At 40.0% G+C, this 20,743-nt stretch overlaps 1 protein-coding gene across 5 annotated transcripts in view; it reads left to right on the forward strand.

The window, feature by feature from the left end:
- LOC121276384 (septin-11) overlaps positions 1 to 20,743 on the forward strand; it is a 100,801-nt gene that overhangs the window by 47,422 nt on the left and 32,636 nt on the right. For all 5 annotated transcript variants that reach the window (XR_005942649.1, XM_041184754.1, XM_041184726.1 and 2 more), the window contains 2 exons: positions 13,045 to 13,240; positions 13,768 to 13,954. Coding sequence is in view for 4 of the 5 variants with exons in the window: in XM_041184726.1 (XP_041040660.1) it covers positions 13,045 to 13,240; positions 13,768 to 13,954 (383 nt within the window). In the remaining variant the exon portion in view is untranslated. The remainder of the gene's footprint in view (positions 1 to 13,044; positions 13,241 to 13,767; positions 13,955 to 20,743) is intronic.

Genomic DNA, 20,743 nt, shown 5'->3' on the forward strand with positions numbered 1-20,743 from the left:
GAGATGAGGGACCCGTTACAAGAATAGATTGGTGAAACTTCCACTGTTCTCCTTAGAGAAAAGCAGGTTGAGAGGAAATTTGATAGAGGTGTTCATAGTCATGAGTAGTCTAGATAAGAGTAGATAGTAGGAAACTGTTCCCATTTGCGGAGAGTTTGAGGATACTGACTACAAGGTGAATGGCGAGTTGAACAAAAACCTTTTCATGCAGCAAATGGTTAGCATCTGGAATGCACTGCTTAAGTGTGTGGTGGAGCCAGATTTGGTTGTTGCTTTCAAAAGAGAAATGGATGAGCACCCGAAAAGCAAGAATTTACAGGACTCCGAGGAATGAGCATGTGACTAGTTGAGTTATTCTTGTAGTAAGCCGGCTTGAATATGACAGCTGAATGGCCGCCTCCTTTGCTGAAATCGTTCTGTGATTCTCTATCTACACTGTTACACTGGAAGGTTTGACCTGGATAACTGACTTAGATATTGATATTTATTTGATTTTTTTTATTATTAATATATGAATATAGTAATATATATGGTCATTGTCTTGGAATTCCCTACCCGACACTACTGTGGGAGCACAGTTGCCACAAGGACTGCAGCAGTTTAAGCAGGCAGCCCACTACCACTTCAAGGGAACCCAGGGCTGGACAATATATGTAGCCTTGGAAGCATGAGCCACACTGTGAGATCATTTTTAAAAAAAAGATTTTTGACAAAATAACTTACATAAAGTGATTAGCGAGTCAGGAAAAAAGAAAGAAGACATGAAAGTACACGGAATGATTAAGGGAATGGCAATTTTCCTGTGAACGAATTGTATTAGGATTGACCTATTTTACACAGCTTAGTGTAGAACTATTCTCAATAAAGAAGCAATCTGCTCAAATGTGGCCAGCATCTCTCCTCATGTCAGCTGGAGAGCCCAAAGTGTAGCGAGTTGCCAATTTAAATTCACAGCAGGATAGATTATATATCTGTTAGAAAGCTTAATTTTCATATTTTCTTTGTCCCTTCCCCCCCAGTATTATAAAGCAGCAGAGTAAATCCCAATTTGCTATACCAAGATTGCCAACTCCCATTCCTTTGACAATTCCATGTACATTCCTTTCTTCTTTATCTTTTATGTTCCAGTGAAGTTTTTTATAAAAATATATGTAACTATTAACTAATTGTCCATTTCTGAATGTTTGATTCTGAATTAATACTTGATGAAAAATTAAATCAGGAAATCAGTTTTAAAATAATTTAGTGGATTCTTAAAAGGGGATTCTGCAGACAAAACATCTTTATCATTAACATACTTAATTGTGCAGCACAGAATTTGAGCAATCTAATTTCATTGAATGTCTGAAGTTTAAAATCTTAAAATGAAATTTTACATACTTGAACACAGCACATTGTAATTTTAATTGATTTCATTAAACTGGTGAATGCAAACAAGATGTAAGTTCATATGTTAAAGCTGTTCCAGAGGCAATTTTATCCAGTCTGTGTGTAGGTAAATCTGATTTTTGTTAATAAGTTTGTCCTGTTGGAGAGAACAGGGAATGTTTTACATTCTTGGACCCTGTTTTTGTCCATTAGTAATGCATTGTCTGCTGAACATCACATCAACCCTGGTGACCCAGAAAAAAACAGCCTTCCCATTGAGTTTAGTTTATTCTTAATCATGAGAGTCCAGCAGAGTGAAAAGTGGCCTGAAGCCAACATGTGACTTGTTTTGCAATGCATGAAGCATTTTGAAATTCGTACGTGCAAATTATTAATTAGCATTTGAAACGCTGCATGGTTTATATTTAAACAAATATCAGAATTCAGTATAATTCTGTAGGTGAAAGAAAGCTATTCAAGTATGAAACTCCTTTCTGTTTTTAAAAAAAAGAGTTAAAAAAATCTCATAGCCCAACTAACCTGCTCCTTGACATCTGCCAGTGCTGCTCAGTAGCCAGTATATATTCAAGGGCAGGCAAGGTTGATTCTGTCCTCTGTTGTTTCAGAATGTTCCTCTTTCCCCAAACACAGCAATTGGCCCATCTGAGATGATGGAAATATGTTCATAAATTATTCTATAACATATCAACACATTACTGTCATTTTATTTGATTGCTAGCTGCCCTGTTACATTTATCTGTTACATTTATCCTGAATGATAATTGTACATGATGGAATTTTTTGGTCAGAGCTTACACAAGGATTAATTTGTATGTTAAACAACTAAACACAAAGAAAGATCTAAGTTTTTTATGTTTTAGTACTGAGAAGATCGAGCCTTTGAACTTCATTTAAGATTCAGTTCAAGAGGCTTATACCACCTAATTCAGTAAATTTTTTCATTAACATGATGTACATATAAATATGAGCATTTCTGAAACAATCACTGCTTTGAAGACATGAATATTTGGGATATGATGGAGAATATTGTCAATCTGAGTCTTTTGTTGGGTACATGTTCTCAGATTGGGATTCCTTGTGATGCAGTGTTTTCAGTTATGCTATTGTTTGTTTACATTTTGTCATAGAACTCTAGTCTCTTTAGAATTTTAGTAACTGGTTTCCACTTGTCTTAAAAGGCACAAAAGAAGGTGTATATTTTCCTGTCAATAAACTGACCTAAAGACAAAGTCATTGCGTCTGTTGCTAACGTAAGACTAGAGATGGCTGCCTATGTACCAAATAACTTATTATGAATTATATGTTATTTAAAAATAAATTTAAGTTTTAGCATTGTGCTTTTCTTAAAAATATTATCAATTGATAAGGAGGAGGTATTGGACAGGTTGGCTACTCTTAAACTTGATAAGAGACCAGGATCAGATGAGATGCATCCAAGGATACTGATGGAAGTGATAATGGAAATTGCAGAGGCACTAGCCATAATTTTATGATTACCCTTGAAGTCAGGGGCGGTGCCAGAGGTCTGGAGAACTGCAAATGTTACACCCTTGTTTAAAAAAAGGGTGTAAAGATAAGCCCAGCAACAACAGGTCAATCAGCTTAACCTTAGTGATGAAGAAACTTCTAGAAACGATAATTCTGGACAAAATCACTTGCACAAATGCGGGTTAATTGAGGAAAGGTAGCATAGATTTGTTAGGGGCAAATCATGTTCAACTAGCATGCTTGAGTTTTTTGAAGAGGTAACAGAGAGGATTGATGAGGGTAATGGTGATGATGTGGTGCAAATGGACTTCCAAAAAACATTTGATAAAGTGCCATACAATAGACTTGTGAGCAAAGTTAGAGTTCATGGAATAAAAGGGATCGTGGGAACATGGATACAAAATTGGTTGAGTGCCAGAAAGAAGAGTGAGGATTAATGGATGTTTTTCGGACTGGAGGAAGGTTTGTAATGGAGTTCCCCAGGGGTTGGTATTGGGTCCCCTGCTCTTCCTCATATATATGAATGACCTAGACTTTGGTGTACAGGGAACAAGTTCAAAATTTGTGGACAATGCAAAACTTGGAAGTTTTGTGAATTGTGAGGGGGCTAGTGTAGAACTTCAAAAGAGCATGGACAGATGTGTGAGTTGGAATGGGTGGACAAGTGACAGATGGAAATTTAATGCAGAGCAATGTGAAGTGATTAATTTTAGTAGGAAGGATGCAGAGAGGCAATATTAAATAAAAGATGCAGTTTCGAAAGGAGTGCAGCAGCAGAAACAGGGAAGCCACAAATGGGTATTTTTCTGTTTGGCGGGATGTGATGAGTGGCATACCACAGTGATCAGGGGCCTCAACTTTTTACAATTTGTATAAATGACTTGGATGAAGGGACTGAAGGTATGGTTGCTAAATTTGCTGACAACACAAAGATAGGTAGGAAATTAAGTTGTGAAGAGGACATAAGGAGGCTACAAAGTGATATAGGCTGTGAGTGAGCAAAGGTCTGGCAAATGGAAGATAAAGTATGAAATTGTCTTTTTTGGCAAGAAAACTCAGAAAGAAGCTTATTATCTCAATGATGAGAGATTGCAGAGCTTTGAGATTCAGAGGGATCTGGATATCCTGGTGCATGAATCACAAAAGGCTTGTATGCAGGTACAGCAAATAATTAGGAAAGCTAATAGAAGTTATCATTAATTGCGAGGGGAATTAAATACAAAAATAGGGAGATTGTGCTTCAGTTATACAGGGCACTGGTGAGACCACATCTGGAGTCCTGTGTACAGTACTGGCCTCCTTATTTAAGAAAGGATGTAGATGTGTTAGAAGCAGCTCAGAGAAGGTTGACTAGACTAATACCAGGAATAGGCGGGTTATATTGTGATGAAAGGTTGGACAGGTTAGGCTTGTATCCGCTGCAGTTTAGAAGAGTAAGAGGTGACTTGACTGAAACCTTTTGGATCCTGAGGGGTCTTGACAGGGTGAATATGGAGAGGTTGTTTCCTCTTGTGAGAGAATCTAGAACTAAGGGTCATGGTTTAAAAATAAGGGGTTGCTCATTTAAGACCAAGATGAGGAGAAATTTTTTCTGAGTCTTTGGAACTCTTCCTCAAAATGCAGCAGAAGAAGAGTCTTTGGATATTTTTAAGGCAGAGCTAGATTGATTCTTGAAAGGGTATTGGGGGTAGGCAGGAATCTGGAGTGGAGGTTACAATCAGATCAGTCATAGGGCTGGATTTTACCGTCAGAGAGTGGGGGGTGGGGGGCGCTCGCCAACACGCAAAATGACGTGTGGCGACGTCGGCTGGAACTCCCAATGACTCCGTGTCCCATTTAAATTTTCAGGAAGGAGGGGGTGCAGCAAAAGCATCTGCGTGTCCGCCGACCTGTCAATGGCCAATTGAAACCATTGACAGAGCAATTAATTAGTGGACCTGCCTGTTGGGGAGGTTGGCGAGCAGGCCAGGAGTCCCGACGGGAACTAAAAAAAACATGAAACCTCATCCACGGGTGGGATGAGGTTTCATGTAGGGTTTTAAAAATTTTAATAAAATTTTTTTGGAAATTATGAACATTTCCTAACTCATGCGACTTTGTTGCATGCGGGGACATATAAGGGAAATTTTTTTTTTCTATTTTTATTATTTTGGAAAGTAGAGGCGATCTCCCTGAGGCAGTACTTTCGTGCATATGCGTGAAAGAGCGCATTCTTGATTTCAGGCATTCCCCCTGCCTGCACAGAAAGCACATAGTGCTTTCCCTGCGGACGTCACGCTGAGCGGGCCTTAATTGGCCCTCTCATGTAAAATGGTGCCCGCATGCGCCTGCCCAACAACACCCCCCCCCCCCCCCCGACGGGAGGAAAATTCAGCCCATAATCTTATTGAATGGCACAGCAGGCTCGAGGGGCTGAGTGGCATAATCCTGTTCCTAATTCATATGTTCTTGTGGCCTTGGTGTTTATGTGCATAAATCATTGAAGGTGTCAGGACAGGTTGGGAGAGCCTTTATTGAGGCATATGGCACCCTGGGCTTTATCAATAGAGGCATGGAGTACAAAAACAAGGAAGCGATGTTAAACCTGTATAAACTACTGATTCGGCATCAAATGGAGTATTGCGTCCAGTTTTAAGTGCCACACTTTAGGAATAATGTGAAGGCATTAGAGAGAGTGTAGAAAAGATTCACAAGAATTGTCCCAGGGATGAGGATCTTCAGTTATGAAGATAGATTGGAGAAGTTGGGACTGTTCTCCTTGGAAAAGAGAAGGTTGAGAGGAGATTTGATAGAGGTATTCAAAATGAGGAAGGGTCTGGACAGAGAGAGAAATTGTTACCATTGGTGGATGTATTAAGAAGCAGAGGGCACAGATTTAAGGTAATTGGCAAAAGAAGCAATGGCAACATGAGAAAAATATTTTTTCACATAGCAAGTGATCAGGATCTGGAATGCGCTGCCTGAGTGTGGTGGGGGCAGGTTCAATCGAGGAAGGCAAGTGGGAGTTAGATTATTATCTGAAAAGGAAGAATGTGCAGGGTTACAGGGAGAAGCTGGGGGAATGGCACTAGGTGAACAGCTCTTTTGGGAGCCAGTACAGACATGATGGGAATAGCTACCTTTTGTGCCATTTGGAATCTATCAATATAAAATGTAACCTTACCGTTCACCACTCAGACAAGCACAGTAAAATCAGCTACTATAAATTGAAAAACTTGGTGTGAGGCTATCAGTTGTACTTGTATTTTAAAATGTTTATTTCAGCTCAGCTTTGAAGCTGCAGAGCAGAATTCTTCTGAAACTAATGGAGATTTTCTTTCATACTATTTGTTATCTTAAAATACTTATCCTGTAGATTGTTACAATTGTGGGACTTTATAAGACAGTTATGTTTTTAAATATCTCCTTTAACTTCAAATGAAACAGAATATTCTGGATGACGGTGGGGGGATGTTGATCAGACTAAACCTACCTGGAGACAGGCTCGCGATCTGATTGTCGTGGGAAACCCAAATCTATTAAAGTGACAATTTTCACACCTTGACATAAAAGAGGGAACTCTTTTCTGGATACAGACACACCGAGAGAGAGAGCGAGAGAGAGTACAGCTGTTGTGAAGAGCAGTGAGACGGTGCTTGTGTTAGTAGTCAAGCAGGATGCTGGTGAGAGCTGGTGCTCTGTTCAAAAAGAAGACAACAGGACAGATGGGACTTTTTGAGATTTAATGAACAAGGAGTCCCCAAGAGGGCCTTTGTGATGGAAGTCTGATTACTCAGGTGGAGTGGGTCGATTTTCGAAGGATACTGGGAGATTCAATTTGGCATAGCAGGGAGAAGTGAGCCTGCTAGAAAGCTGGGAGTAACTTGGGACTGGACCTTGTAATGCTGTATATCTGCTAGAAGTGCACAGCAGAAGTTATAAGTCATATCTCAATTGCATTAGTTATGTGAAAATACCTTATCTTCAGTTCAGTGCATTAGTTGTCTGTTAAGTAGTGTTTGATTTATGTTGATTTTGGTTTGTTTGTTACGGTAAAAATCTTAAAAGGTGAAATGTCCTGGTTGTTAGGGAATCCATTTGATTTTTTAAAAAGTATCGGTCTCTATGGGGATCATAACAGGATTAAGATTAGAAAAATTGCACATGGCTAGGAATATTTTATTCAATTTTAAAATGCAAGGAAATTTGAGTTCAAATTTGTTTTGGACTTAAGAATGTTTTAAATTTTTCTTCCATCAATAGAAACAGCTGTTTCAGAAAATAAACAATGTCAGTATAAAATTTGAGAAGACTTTATTTTTATCGTCTTTAGCATGCATCGAAGTGATATGTGTTCTGTTAAAGGCCAAATAAAATGCAGACTATTCTAGTTTTATCTCACTTGCAACATGTTGATCAAGAGTTCTATTTGCTTCCCAATTTTTTTTAGCATTGGAGATCATTTGGAACACTGGATCGCTTGATTTACAAATTGAGTATAGGAATTACCTTGCAAAATTGCTCCAAATAGGAGTGGGCCTAGTCTAGTGTGTGATATATGGAAACTGTTTTGTTAAAATTGCTGAAATCTTGTACCACAATTTGATCACAAGCTCAGTGAACTTGATATGAACACAATGGTTACTTTGTCAGTGTTGTGCTGATGTAATGCTTGTGAGGTTTCTCTAAATGTTGCTTTTGTGGGAGTAAAATGGTCTCTCTGTTTAGGATTGGGAAGAGGTCTGGCAGCACAAAAACAGAGTTCAGGGAGCAAGGACTGACCTTGGTATTCACTTTGCATCAACATACCCTCTTCCTGGGCAATTTGTTCAAGTGTACAGGCCCTTCACTTTTTTTTGCATGGCTACCCATGCACGGTAACTTAGGCCATGCGCATTGGCCTCTGTGTGGGAATTTTCGGGTCACTGTGGAGCTTAGAGGAAACATTGCTTGGTATCTTGTATGTTGTTTAATAAATATATATTTTCCAATGAGTTGGGATGCAAATAAATCCCAAGCTTGAATGGGGAATCACTAGAAGTGCTGTGGGAATAAAGAGGTAGATGCTTGGGTGGCTCCAATCAATGCTATTCATATTAATGAAAGTCATAACACTGCGTAAGAAAACAGTAAAAACATTTTGGCTTTGCGCATAATTCTTTCGGATCACCCTGAATTTGGCTGTACTTTGTAGAATTAGTTTATTTACATGTGATGATTTAATAAAATTAAGCAAAATGATTCTGAAAAGTAAGTCCATGTATGGAAAGGAAAGAGCACATTTTTAAAGAAAAAAAATACTCGTTTTTTATTTAAGGAAAAAGTAATGGTGAAATGTTATGCCAATAAAGTCAGTTTTACTGCAAGATCACAAGGTAGATGAAGATGAGGAAGGCCATTCAGCCTATACTAACTCCGCCCTGTAGGATTAGACAGATGTCTCCTGCCCCATCAAATCTGTAAAAAAAAAAGTAAAAATTGACGTTTACAAAATGGAAGGAGGCCTTTGGGCCAATCATTTCTGTGCCAGCTATTTTCTGAAGCAAGTGAAGAGTAATCTCTCAGCCCTGCTCCCTCCCCATAACCTTGTATCTTACCCTGCTTCAGATATTGATCCACTTTCTCCTAAAGTACAATGCTGTCTGTCTTAACCAGTCTGTGACAAAGCATTCCATTTAAGTTTTCATCATCTCTGCTGTTGCTCTCTGTGATAATTTTACATTGATGACCCTTTCATCATTGACTTCCCAGCCAGGGCAAATACTCCTTCCATATTCAATCTATCAAAGTCCTTCACAATTTGAAACATTTCTATTGAATCTGTTCTGAGCTTTTTGGCTCCAATAGAAATCGTCCCATAATCTCAAATCACTCCACATCAACATAGTTTCTGATCACTGATATCATCCGAGTAAATCTATGTTGTGTACTCTCTTTAATGTCTTTTCAATGATGTGGCACCCTAAATTACATGCAGTATTCTACTGTGGCCTAGCCAATGTTTTGTATACATTTATCATTACTTCTTATGCTCCTGTACTCTGTTCTCTCATTTATAAAACCCAACATTCTTTTGGTCTTTTGTATGGCTTTATGCACACCACTTCTGTTAAATTAATGTTCATTCACACCCTTCACTGTCTTTCACTTAAGTGTATATTTCCCTCCTTGTTTTTTCTCTCATGACTTAAATTTAACCACATTAAATTGTATCTTACATCTGCCTGCCCACTTTGTTAATCTGTCTGTCTTCCTGAAGTTTTCTGCCATCCTCATAGTTTATCAAACCACCTCATTTTCTGTCATCAGCAAATGTTAAAGTTTATATTGAGACCCTATACCCATGCCCAAATCATCACCCATGCTGAGAATGAATGTGGAAGTCATAACCTTTCCCCAGTTCAAACAACACCCATTTACCTTAAACCTATTTTTTATTATTCAGTCATGGGATGTGGGTGTCGCTGGCTGGGTAAGCATTTATTGCCCATTCCTAGTTGCCCTTGAGAAGGTGATGGTGAGCTGCCTTCTTGTACCGCTGCAGTCCCTGTACTGTAGGTACACCTACAGTGCTGTTAAGGAGGGAATTCCAGGATTTTGACCCAGCGACAGTGAAGGAAAGGCGATATATTTCCAAGTGAGGATGGTGAGTGACTTGAAGGGGAACTTGCAGGTGGTGGTGTTCCCATGTGCCTACTGCCCTTGTCCTTCTAGATGGTATTGGTTGTGGATGTGGAAGGTGCTATCTAAGGAGGCTTGGTCAGTTGCTGCAGTGCATCTTGTAGATGGTACACACTGTTGCTGCTGTGCGTTGGTGGTGGAAGGAGTGAATGTTTATGGATGGGGTGCCAAACAAGTGGGCTGCTTTGTCCTGGATGGTATCAAGTTTCTTGAGTGTTGTTGGAGCTGCACTCATCCTGGCAAGTGGAGACTATTCCATCACCCTACTGCCTTGTGCCTTGTAGATGATGGACATGCTTTAGGGAGTCAGGAGGTGAGTTACTCTCCACAGAATTCCCAGCCTCTGACCTGCTTTTGTAGCCACAGTATTTATATGACTAGTCCAGTTCAGTTTCTGGTCAGTGGTAACCCCCAGGATGTTGTTGTTGGAAGATTCAACGATAGTAATGCCATTGAATGTCATGGGGAGATAGTTGGATTCTCTTGTTGGAGATGGTCATTGTCTGGCATTTGTGTGGCGCAAATGTTACTTGCCACTTATCAGCCCAAGCTTGAATATTGTCCAGGTCTTGCTGCATATGGGCATGGACTGCTTCAGTATCTGAGGAGTTGCAAATGGTGCTGAACATTGTACAGTCATCAATGAACGTCCCCACTTCTGACATTATGATGGAGGGAAGGTCATTGATGAAATGGCTGAAGATGGTTGGGCCTAGTACACTACTCTGAGGAACTCCTGCAGTGATGTCCTGGGAATGAAATGATTGGCCTGCCACAACCACAACCATCTTCCTTTGTGCTGGGTATAACTCCAACCAGTGGAGGTTTTTCCCCAATTCCCAATCACTCCAGTTTTGCTGGAAGACTCCTTGATGCCACACTCAGTCAAATGTTGCCTTGCTGTCAAGGGCAGTCACTCTCACCTCACCACTTGACTCTACTTTTTTTGTCCATGTTTGGACCATGGCTATAATTAAGTCAGGAACTGAGTGGCCTTGGTGGAACACAAACTGATTGTTAGTGAGCAGGTTATTGCTGAGTAAGTGCTGCTTGAAAGCACTGTTGAAAACATCTTCCATCACTTTGCTGATGAACGAGAGCAGACTGATGGGTTGGTAATTGACCAGTTGGGATTTGTCCTCCTTTTGGTGGGCAATTTTCCACATTGCTGGGTAGATGCCTGTGTTGTAACTAATGGAACAGCTTTGCTAGAGGTACAGTTTTTTCTGCAACACAAGCTCTCAATACTATTGCTTGAATGTTATCAGGGCCCATAGCCTTTGTAGTATCCAGTGCCTTCAGCCATTTCTGGATATGTCGAGTGAATCGACTTGGCTGAAAACTGGCATCTGTGATGCTGGGGACATCAGGAGGTGGCTGAGATGGATCATCCGCTCGGCACTTCTAGCTGAAGCTGGCTGCAAATGCTTCAGCCTTGCCTTTTGCACGGTTGTGCTGGGCTCCCCCATCATTGAGGATGGGGATATTTGTGGCGCTTCCTCCTCCAGTGAGTTTTTAACTGTCTACCTCCATTCACGACTGGATGTGCCAGGGTTGCTGAGCTTAGATTTTTTTTTTACTCTGCTGCTGCCCCATAGCGCCTCATGGTTGCCCAGTTTTGAGTTCTGCTCAAAATCTATCCCATTTAGCACGGTGGTGGTGCCACACAATACAATGAACGGTATCCTCAAGGTGAAGACAGGAGTCGCTTGCTAGGAAATTTGAGAGGACGTTTAAGAATCAACCACATTGCTGTAGATCTGGAGTCACATGTAGGCCAGACTGGGTAAGGATGGCAGATTTCCTTTCCTAAGGGAATTATTGAACCAGATGAGTTTTTAACAACAATCAATAATGATTTCAGCATCACTATTACCAAGATTGGCTTTTAATTTCAGACTTATTAATTCAATTTAAATTCCACTAGCTGCCATGGTGGGATTTGAACCTATGTCCTCAAGGGCATCTGGATTGCTATCCAGTGACATTGCCACTGTGCCACCACCTCCCCTAATGTTTATTAAAAATGTGGGAAACCAGTATCCAAAGATAACTGTGCAGCAAAATATATGCAAAAAAATTATTTTCAAAAAGTATTCAATGTGGTGTCACACAGGATTATTACAAAAAATTAGAACTCATTGGGTTGGGAGTTATATATTAACATGGATTGTGGATTGGTTTACGGACAGGAAACAGTAGGAATAAACAGCTCATTTTTCCAGTTAGTAGGCTCAGCCTAGAGGTACCAGTGGGGTATCACAAGGATCAAGTCTTCAGCCTCTGCTGTTTACAATCTGTATTCATGCCCTGGATGAGGGGACCAAGTGTAAAGTATCCAAGTTTATTGATGATACAAAGTGGGAAAGTAAGCTGTGAGAAGAGAGCAAAGAGGCTGCAAAGGGATATAGACAAGTTAAGTGAGTGGGCAAGAACGTGGCAAATGGAATATAATGTGGGAAAGTATGAGGTTTTGCTCTTTGGAAGAAAAGGTAGCAAAACAGGATTTTTTTTAAAGGGTGAGAGACTGTGGAATGCTGGTGTTTATTGGGTCCTGAGTTTCCTTGTACATGAATCACAGAAATATGCAGGTACAACAAGCAATTTAGAAAGCAAATATTATGTTAGTCTCTATTACAAAAGGAATTGGGTACAAGAGTAAAGAAGTCTTACTACAATTTTACAAGGATGTAGTAAGACCACACCTGGAGTACTTGAGTATAGCTTTGGCCTCCTTACCTGAGGAAGATACATAAACCTTGGAGGGAATGCAACAAAGGTTCACTCGACTGATTCCTGGAATGAGGGGAAAGATTGAATAGACTGGGCCTATATACTCTGCAATTTAGAAAACTGAGAGGTGAACTAATTGAAACATATAAAATTCTTAAGTGGCTTGATAGATTAGATGCTGGGAGGATGTTTCCCCTGGCCAGTGAGTCTAGAATTAATGGTCGCAGCCTTGGTAAAAGGGGGCATTTAGGACTGAGATGAGAAATTCTCTACCCTGGTGGGCTATGGATACTCAGTTGTTGAATATATTTAAGACAGATTGTTAGATCTTTGGATACTAATAAACTAAGAATATGGGAATATTGCAGGTAGATAGAGTTCAGGTAGAAGATCAACCCTATTTGAATGTCAGAGCTAGTTCAACGAGCTGAACGGACTATTCCTGCTCCTATTTCTTGTATTTGTATTTGCCTTCTGCTTGATTCAAGAATGTTTGCAACAGAGACATTCAGTGGTTGAATTGAGCATTAATCTGCAGTGTTTCTGTCTGGATTTTTAATGTGACCATTGATCACCTCTGTTTTAAGTAACTATCTACTATGAATCCATCTAAGCCGGCTGGTTCGGCCACTGTGAGCTTTTGTGTATAATTTTTTTAAAAAAAATCCCTAAATATACATCTCCTTACTACTTCACTGATAGACCCAGGAATAAAATTTGAGGAGTTAACTAAGTTTTTGTGTATTAAATAGCATTTTTAATATAATCTTTTAGGTGAAACTGGTATCGGTAAATCAACATTAATGGACACATTGTTCAACACTAAATTTGAAAATACACAAGCATCCCACACTGAACCTGGTGTCCGGTTAAAATCGAGCAGCTATGAACTACAAGAGAGTAATGTACGGCTAAAGCTGACCATTGTAGATACAGTAGGATTTGGAGACCAGATAAACAAGGAAGACAGGTAAGTTTTTAAGTACAATTGTTATTGAAAGTATAGCAATAAAATTCTGTGCTGTAATTTGGTGTTGGTTTTACAATGCTGTCACCCTTCCAGCTGTAATTCTTTGTTAATTTATATTGTGACTATACTGGTGAACAATGGTATCCAGTACTGCCATCACCGGATGTCTATATAACAAAATTTTGCGCAGTTGCCACTAGATAGTAATCTGAAATGAAGCCAATATAGGACTCTCTATCTGGATTTTTTTTTCGATATTTTCTCTTTTCTCTTGCTCTGTTCCCTGCTTTCCATTTTCCCTTTCACTGCTCTTTCTCTTGCTCTCATGCTGTCTACCACCCACTCCAGCCCCTCCCTCCCCACTCCAATCAAGCTGGGTTGTAGCCATAAAAGAGTAGACAGTTTCTTCGCGATGGCTCAAGTCAGTTTGTATGTTTAACTTGATCAGTTTCCCAGATAATTTCTATATTTTACTTCAGGAATGTTTTCCTATACTTCTAAATAATTTACCGTTGTTTGCATTCCAGCTACAAACCTATCGTTGAATACATTGATGCACAGTTTGAAGCCTACCTCCAGGAAGAGTTGAAAATCAGGCGTTCCTTCTACAATTATCCTGACTCAAGAATTCACACCTGTCTGTACTTCATTGCACCCACAGGACACTCACTGAAATCCCTCGACCTCGTTACCATGAAAAAGTTAGATAGCAAGGTAATTGACTATTTTTCACTCTTAACAATGTGGTGTTGTCAAATATCTAAACAAAATGTTGATCAATTTTTGAATATATTAAGGATTGGTTGCATTTTGTAAGTCACTGTTAAATTAACCTCAATGACCATATTTCGTAGTTTGTTACCGTTGCTTTTTATAGGTTAATACAGGGCATTCAGCATACTTGTTTTAAATGCTTGACCCCCTAATGGAATGCTCTTATGGCTTTGTAATCTACTTCAATTTAATCGTACACTAAGTTGAGTCCTCTAATGAAAATAACTAGATGTAAACTTATATGGGGGGAGATATTGGTGTGGTGGGAATGTCGCTGGACTAGTAATCCAGAGACCTAGGTTAATGCTTCAAATCCCACCATGCCAGCTGGTGGAATTTAAATTTGATTAATAAATTTGGAAAATAAAGTTAGCCTCAATAATGGTGACCATGAACTATTGGATTGTCATAAAAAAAACCATCTGGTTCACTAATGTCCTATAGGGAAGGAAATCTGCCATCCTTACTCAGTCTGGCTGCCCTCTGCAATGGAGTGGAAAGCCACTCAATTCAAGGGCACTAAGGGATGGGGAAACAAATGCTGGCTTTGCCAGCAATGTCTACATCGCATGAAAGAATAAAAAAGATACAATTAGTCCATTTGCTCCAAGGAATGTAAACTACATCATGTGCAAGTCTAATAATAAAAATCACCACAAGTTCATTTTAGCCTATTTTATAAAAAGGATGGATGCAGATGTTAAATAGTTAGTGGTATTTATCATCAACAGCTCATCTGTTGATAACCTCATCCATGTGTTAGTTATCTCTAGTCTTGACCTTCCAATACTCTCCTTGCCAGCTCCCCATATTCTACTCTCCACAAGCGTGACCTCATCCAAAATTCTGCTGCCCCTATCCTAGCTCATACCAATCCTGTTCAGCCATCACTCCTCGCTGACCTACGTCGTCTTCTAGTCCGGCAATGCCTCAATTTTAAAATTCTCATCCTTTTTTCCAAATAGCCCTTGCCTCTTCCTCTGTCACCTCTGACAGCCCTCATGAGATATCTGCTCTTCTCTAATTCTAGTCTCCATTGTGTCCCCAATTTAATTAGTTCATCATTGGTAACCATGCCTTCAGCTGCCTTAGCGCTAAGCTTTGGAATTCCATTCCTAAACGTTTCTGCCTCTCTCTTCTCTTTCCTCCTTTATGACACCACTTAAAACCTCCCTTTTTGACTAAGCTTTCAGTCATTTGCCTTAATATTATGTGCGTTGCTGTCAAATTTTGTTTGATCATGCTCCTGTTTGATACTGACCTTGGGTTGTTTTAAAGATGCTGTATAAATTTGTAAGTTAAGTTTCTTCTCTAATATCACTGCATTTGTGTTCCAGATATGGTTCAGTGACCCATTGTAGAAATCTTTGTGGCAACTATTTGTTTCCAATTCTGATAACCACATAATTCAGCATAACAATCTTCACTGTTCTTCTGTGATAGCTGTTGGAAAGAAAATGTTTTGTTTCACAATTTCAAATTATCTGAATTCAGAGTTCTTGTCATCCATGATAGATGATGTAGCTTCTCCTACGTCATTAGTAGGAACTTTGTAACTCTCTGAAGACTGTCAAAAATGAACAATGAAAATTGATTTTCCATCCGCCCTTTTTTCAAAGAAAGGGTGCTGCAGATCTGTGCTATCGTGTCAGCTGATTGGAAGTACAGTAGAACTTTGCAAAGCCTCAAGCTTCCAATCTCAACTCTTTTTCAAACTTTTCTCTCCTGACTCCCTCTTCAGTTTGAAAAAGAAACCCCACCCATGTGGGTTGACAGGGCCCTCAACCCTGTCTGACCCATCTCCCATTCCGCTGCCCTCACACCTTCCTCTCCCTCCCAGAACCGTGATAGGGTCCCCCTTGTCCTCATTTTTCATCCCACCAGCCTCTGCATTCAAAGGATCATCCTCTGCCATTTCTGCCAACTCCAGCATGATGCTAACCCCAAACACATCTTTCCTTCACCTCCCTTGTCGGCATTCCATAGGGACCATTCCCTCTAGGGCACCCTGGTCCGCTCCTATTTTACCCCCAACACCTCAATCCCCTCCCACGGCACCTTCCCATGCAATTGCAGAAGGTGCAACACCTTCCCCTTTACTTTCCCCCTCCTCATCGTCCAAGGGCCCAAACACTCCTTTCAAGTGAAGCAGCACTTCACTTGCACTTCCCTCAATTTAGTCTACTACATTTGCTGCTCCCAATGCGGTCTCCTCTACATTGGAGAGACCAAACGCAGACTGAGTGACCGCTTTGCGGAACACCTTCGGTCTGTCCGCAAGCATTACCCAGACCTCTCTGTCGCTTGCCATTTCAACACCCCGTACTGCTCTCATGCCCACATGCCCATCTTTGGCCTGCTGCAATGTTCCAGTGAAGCTCAAAACAAATTGGAGGAACAGCACCTCATCTTCCGACTAGGCACTTTACGGCCTTCTGGACTTAACATTGAGTTCAACAATTTCAGATCATGAACTCTCTCCTCCATCCTCACCACTTTTTAGCCTATTTCGATCTTTTTCCCTCCCCTCCCCCCTCCCACATAAGGGCCATCTGTCATTTGCTCATTCTGCTTTCTACTCTTAATGTCACCATTAGCACCTCCTTTAGCCAGTATCACCACCATTAAAATCCCTTCGACCTTTTGCTTATGACATTCTTTGCAATCTCTCCTTTGCTTCCACCTATCACTGGCCTCCTATCCAGCTTTACCTGTCCCACCCCCCTTAAACAGTATATATTTCACAACATTTTTACTTCTCTTTAGTTTTGAAGATGAGTCATATGGACTCGAAACATTAACTCTGTCTTTCTCTCCACAGATGCTGAGTTTTTCCACCAATTTTTGTTTTTGTTTCAGGTTTCCAGCATCCACAGTATTTTGCTTTTATAAATTCCCTGGATGTTTTAAATAAATTATAAATTTTCCTGACTGTTCTGCTTCTACATCACACCTGTCATGGCCCTCGTTGCTGGAATGCGCTTCCTAATGCTCCTGTATTGCGCCCTGTTTTCAAAAACCATCTTATAATCTTTTCAGTCATACCCACAATCATCTAGTCTTCTCCTTTTGTTCGATGTGCTATTTATGTGCAACTTGTTCCTCCTTTTCCCTTTCATCTTTCTCCAGAAGAAGCTTTTATTTGTTTTGATGTGATGGAGATGAAAATTTTTAATATGTGAGATAAGCTGCAGTTAATCTTCTGAGAGTGGAAAATATCAAAAAGTTAGCTTTCTAGCCAGTATGGTGCTCAAAATATAATCACAAGATAGGACTACCCTTAGGTCTCCACTTGTTAAATACAGTTGTTTTCCAGATTTATAATTTCAAATAAGGTAATTTTAAAGAAGTTAGCTCAATGTGTTGGGGTAATTAATTTCCTGTTGCGAATCTCACGCTGTTTTGATTTCCTGTAGCATGCTTCCTCTTCATTCCTTATGAGTGTTGTTGAAAAGGATGCAGACACTAGTGTTTTCTATTATAGCTACTTGAAAGGAAATAGCAAAATTTGTTTTTAATGAGGGTATTGTTTAGTGCAAGAATGAAAAATTGTTTCCTATAAGCTTATATTGTTTTAAGGTTCAAGTCCCAGTCCAAAGCTTGAACACACAAATCCAGGCTGATAATGTGGAGTACTGAGGAAGTATTGTACTGTTGGAGGTGTTGTCTTTTGGGTGATACGTTAAACCCAGGTTCCATCTGCTGGTTTGAATGGAGGTATACGATCCGATAACACTGTTTCAAAGAAGAGCAGGGGAGATATTCCCAGTGCCCTACTTGATTTATTCCTTGATCAACTTCACAAAAACAGATTATCTGGTCATTGTCACATTGCTGCTTGTGGGAATTTGCTGGGCACAAATGTGATGCATGTTTCTTACATTGCAACAGTGATTACAATTCAAAAAGTACTTCATTGGCTGCAAAGGATCTGGTGGTCATGAAAAGCACGATACAGATACTAGTCTTTTTTTATTAGGCATTGCATTTAATAGCTCAGTTAGTGTGGAGTTATTGGTACAGATGGATCAAGAAGGATGCAGTGGATAGTTTTATTTTGCTACTGGGTTACCAGGAAGATATTCCAGTCAATGCATGTAAAATGTTAGCCTTCCTGCCTAACTACAACAAGAAATTTATACTCGTGGGATTCTGTTTGCCTTCAGAAAGTTGTACTTTTATGTCTGGGGTGATCTACTAGCTTTTGAACTTCTGGTTCTGCAAATTCCTACTCTGACTATTTCCTACTCTGCATGAAAGACCTGACTTTTTAATTGCATATGTCGTCAAACCTGTGAAAATAAAGACTACCCCCATTGGGGTCGCCAGGCATGCACACTGTAGGTATTTTGGTTCCTCATCATTCCCACCAGGTGCCCAATGAAATGTTTCAACTTCATGCTCTGCCTGCAGTTCTTTTCTGTTTTCTCAGGTGGCATGGTAAGGCTACACAAGGGCCTATATTGCTCCACTACTTCACCCACTGAGCCATTCTTCAGGAGGGTAGGCAGTGAACATTAAAAGATTATTTGTGCTTTCAAAGCCAAGTGTGATCCTGATGTTGTCTGACATCTGTAATGTCATCTGTAGTCTAAGAGTAAAGTCCAGCAATATTCTGGTGAACACCAGGGCCTCCGCTGCTGTCCCTGCTGAGACCAGCTAACTTCAAACTGACCAGGAATCAAACAAAGGACCTTTCTGTTCCTTAGGGGTGACAGCTGTTTTAAGGGAATTAGCTCAACTATAAACTAATACCAAATGAAACAGTTTACTGCCTCTAGGCTCTTCCACTTTGTATAGTCAATCTCAGGATAAAACAACCTTAACTTGAGTGTATACAACATGGGAAAAAATCTTACAGAGCTTTAGAGAGAGAAAAATAAAAAAGGAACTGAGCCATGTTGGTATAGATAAATGAAAGATTAGTCAAGAAGTTTTTGTTTTGCAAACTTTTGAAGTTGGAGTGAGAAGGAGTGGGGATGGGTGGGAACAACCCCAGGGATTGTTATCTTGGTTCAGCGGATAGAGCAATGGAGCAGACCAAAGTTCCAAAGGGTGAAGATTGGACAAGGTTGCAAAGGTGCTGTGGAGGAATTCAAAAATATGGACAAAGGTTCAAGATATTAGGGAAGATGTTAGTAAAGATGCTGGTATATCAGACCTCTTCGAACTGGAGTGCTGTTGTATGTGGGCTGGATGGGATGGAAGCATTATTTATATTGGATCCTGGTGGGGAGAAGATTTCAAAGTTGATTTTTGTGTAGATCTCTGTGGCCGAGTAGTGGCCAAGTGCAATTTAATATTGGACACGATGCAGACAGTCACGTTTTGAACAACTTTGAGATTAATTGGTTACTCATCTCATTGCTGTTTGTGGGACTTTGTTGTTTTGTAGGCAAACGCAGTAAACTGCGTTCTGAGAACGATGTGCAAGCTGCTGCATAAAAGCAAGTTATTTATTTTGTTGGCCGGCAGCACATTGGAGAAACTGCAGTAACTTCAAATTGTGCCTTGTAGTAAACAATTGCTTATATTGTTTGCCAGCCTCAGGCTAGAAATTGAAATTTGGGTGATTTCCCCATTGCAGGCAGTGGTGTCACAGCAGGGCTCCCACCTGCAATTTAATTTCACAACCTTCACTAGCCACATGCAGTTGTAAACGTCATGAGATATGGATACTGACGTTCTGCTTCTGCAAAATTAAAATCAATTTTGAAATCTTCTCCCCATCAGGATCCAAGATAAATGATGCTTTAATCCCCTCCAACCCACATACAACAGCACTCTAGTTCGAAGAGGTCCGATATATCATCATCATTACTAACGATCACATTTCATACCTGGATTTTTCATCTGCTCTTGCATAACACACATTCCAAACAAAATGCATTTTATACAGATACTTTTATTTTCAGGCAGCCCTTTATTTTCTGAATTTTGCTCACTGTTATGAGAGTTTTTTAGTTCCTTACTTTTTCATGGAATGTGGGTGTTGCTGGCAAGGCCAGCATTTGTTGCCCATCCCTAATTGCACTTGAGTGGCTTGCTGGCCATTTTAGAGGGCAGTTAAGAGTCAACCACATTGCTGTGGATCTGGAGTCGCATGTAGGCCAGGCCAGGTAAGGATGGCAGATTTCCTTCCCTTAAGAGCATTAGTGAACAAGATGGGCTTTTAGAACAATTGATAGTTTCAGTAATGGTGACCATAAAACTAGCTTTCAATTCCAGACTTTTTATTAATTGAATTTAAATTCCACCAGCTGCCATGGTGAGATTTGAACCCGTGCCCCCAAGGAAGTCCAGTGATGTTACCACTATTCCATTGTCTACCCGAGCACTGACATTGTTCATCTCTGGAGCTAATTGTATTTGAGAAATCCAAATAGGTGTTTTGCATTTTTTTCAGCATTTGACCAAAGTAATTAAAATGGAGTGAAATATTTTGATAAGGAAAAGGAAGGGAAATTAATTTTTTAAGTAATGTATACCAGTTCCATTTAAAATGGGGAGAATTTTTTCCTACTTATGCAATATTAACAATTCATTATTATCTTTGCATTTAAACAAGAATATAAGAGAAAGGAATAGGAGTAGACCATGTGGCCCTTTGAACCTACTCTGTCATTCAATTAGATCATGGTTGAAGTTCTAAGTCAAATTCACCTTCCTGACTTATCCCCATATCTCTTGATTTTGTTTGTGTCCAAATGTATTAATCTCTGTCCTGAA

The sequence above is a fragment of the Carcharodon carcharias genome, chromosome 1 (genome assembly GCF_017639515.1).
Source record: "Carcharodon carcharias isolate sCarCar2 chromosome 1, sCarCar2.pri, whole genome shotgun sequence".
Classification (NCBI taxonomy): Eukaryota; Metazoa; Chordata; class Chondrichthyes; order Lamniformes; family Lamnidae; genus Carcharodon; species Carcharodon carcharias.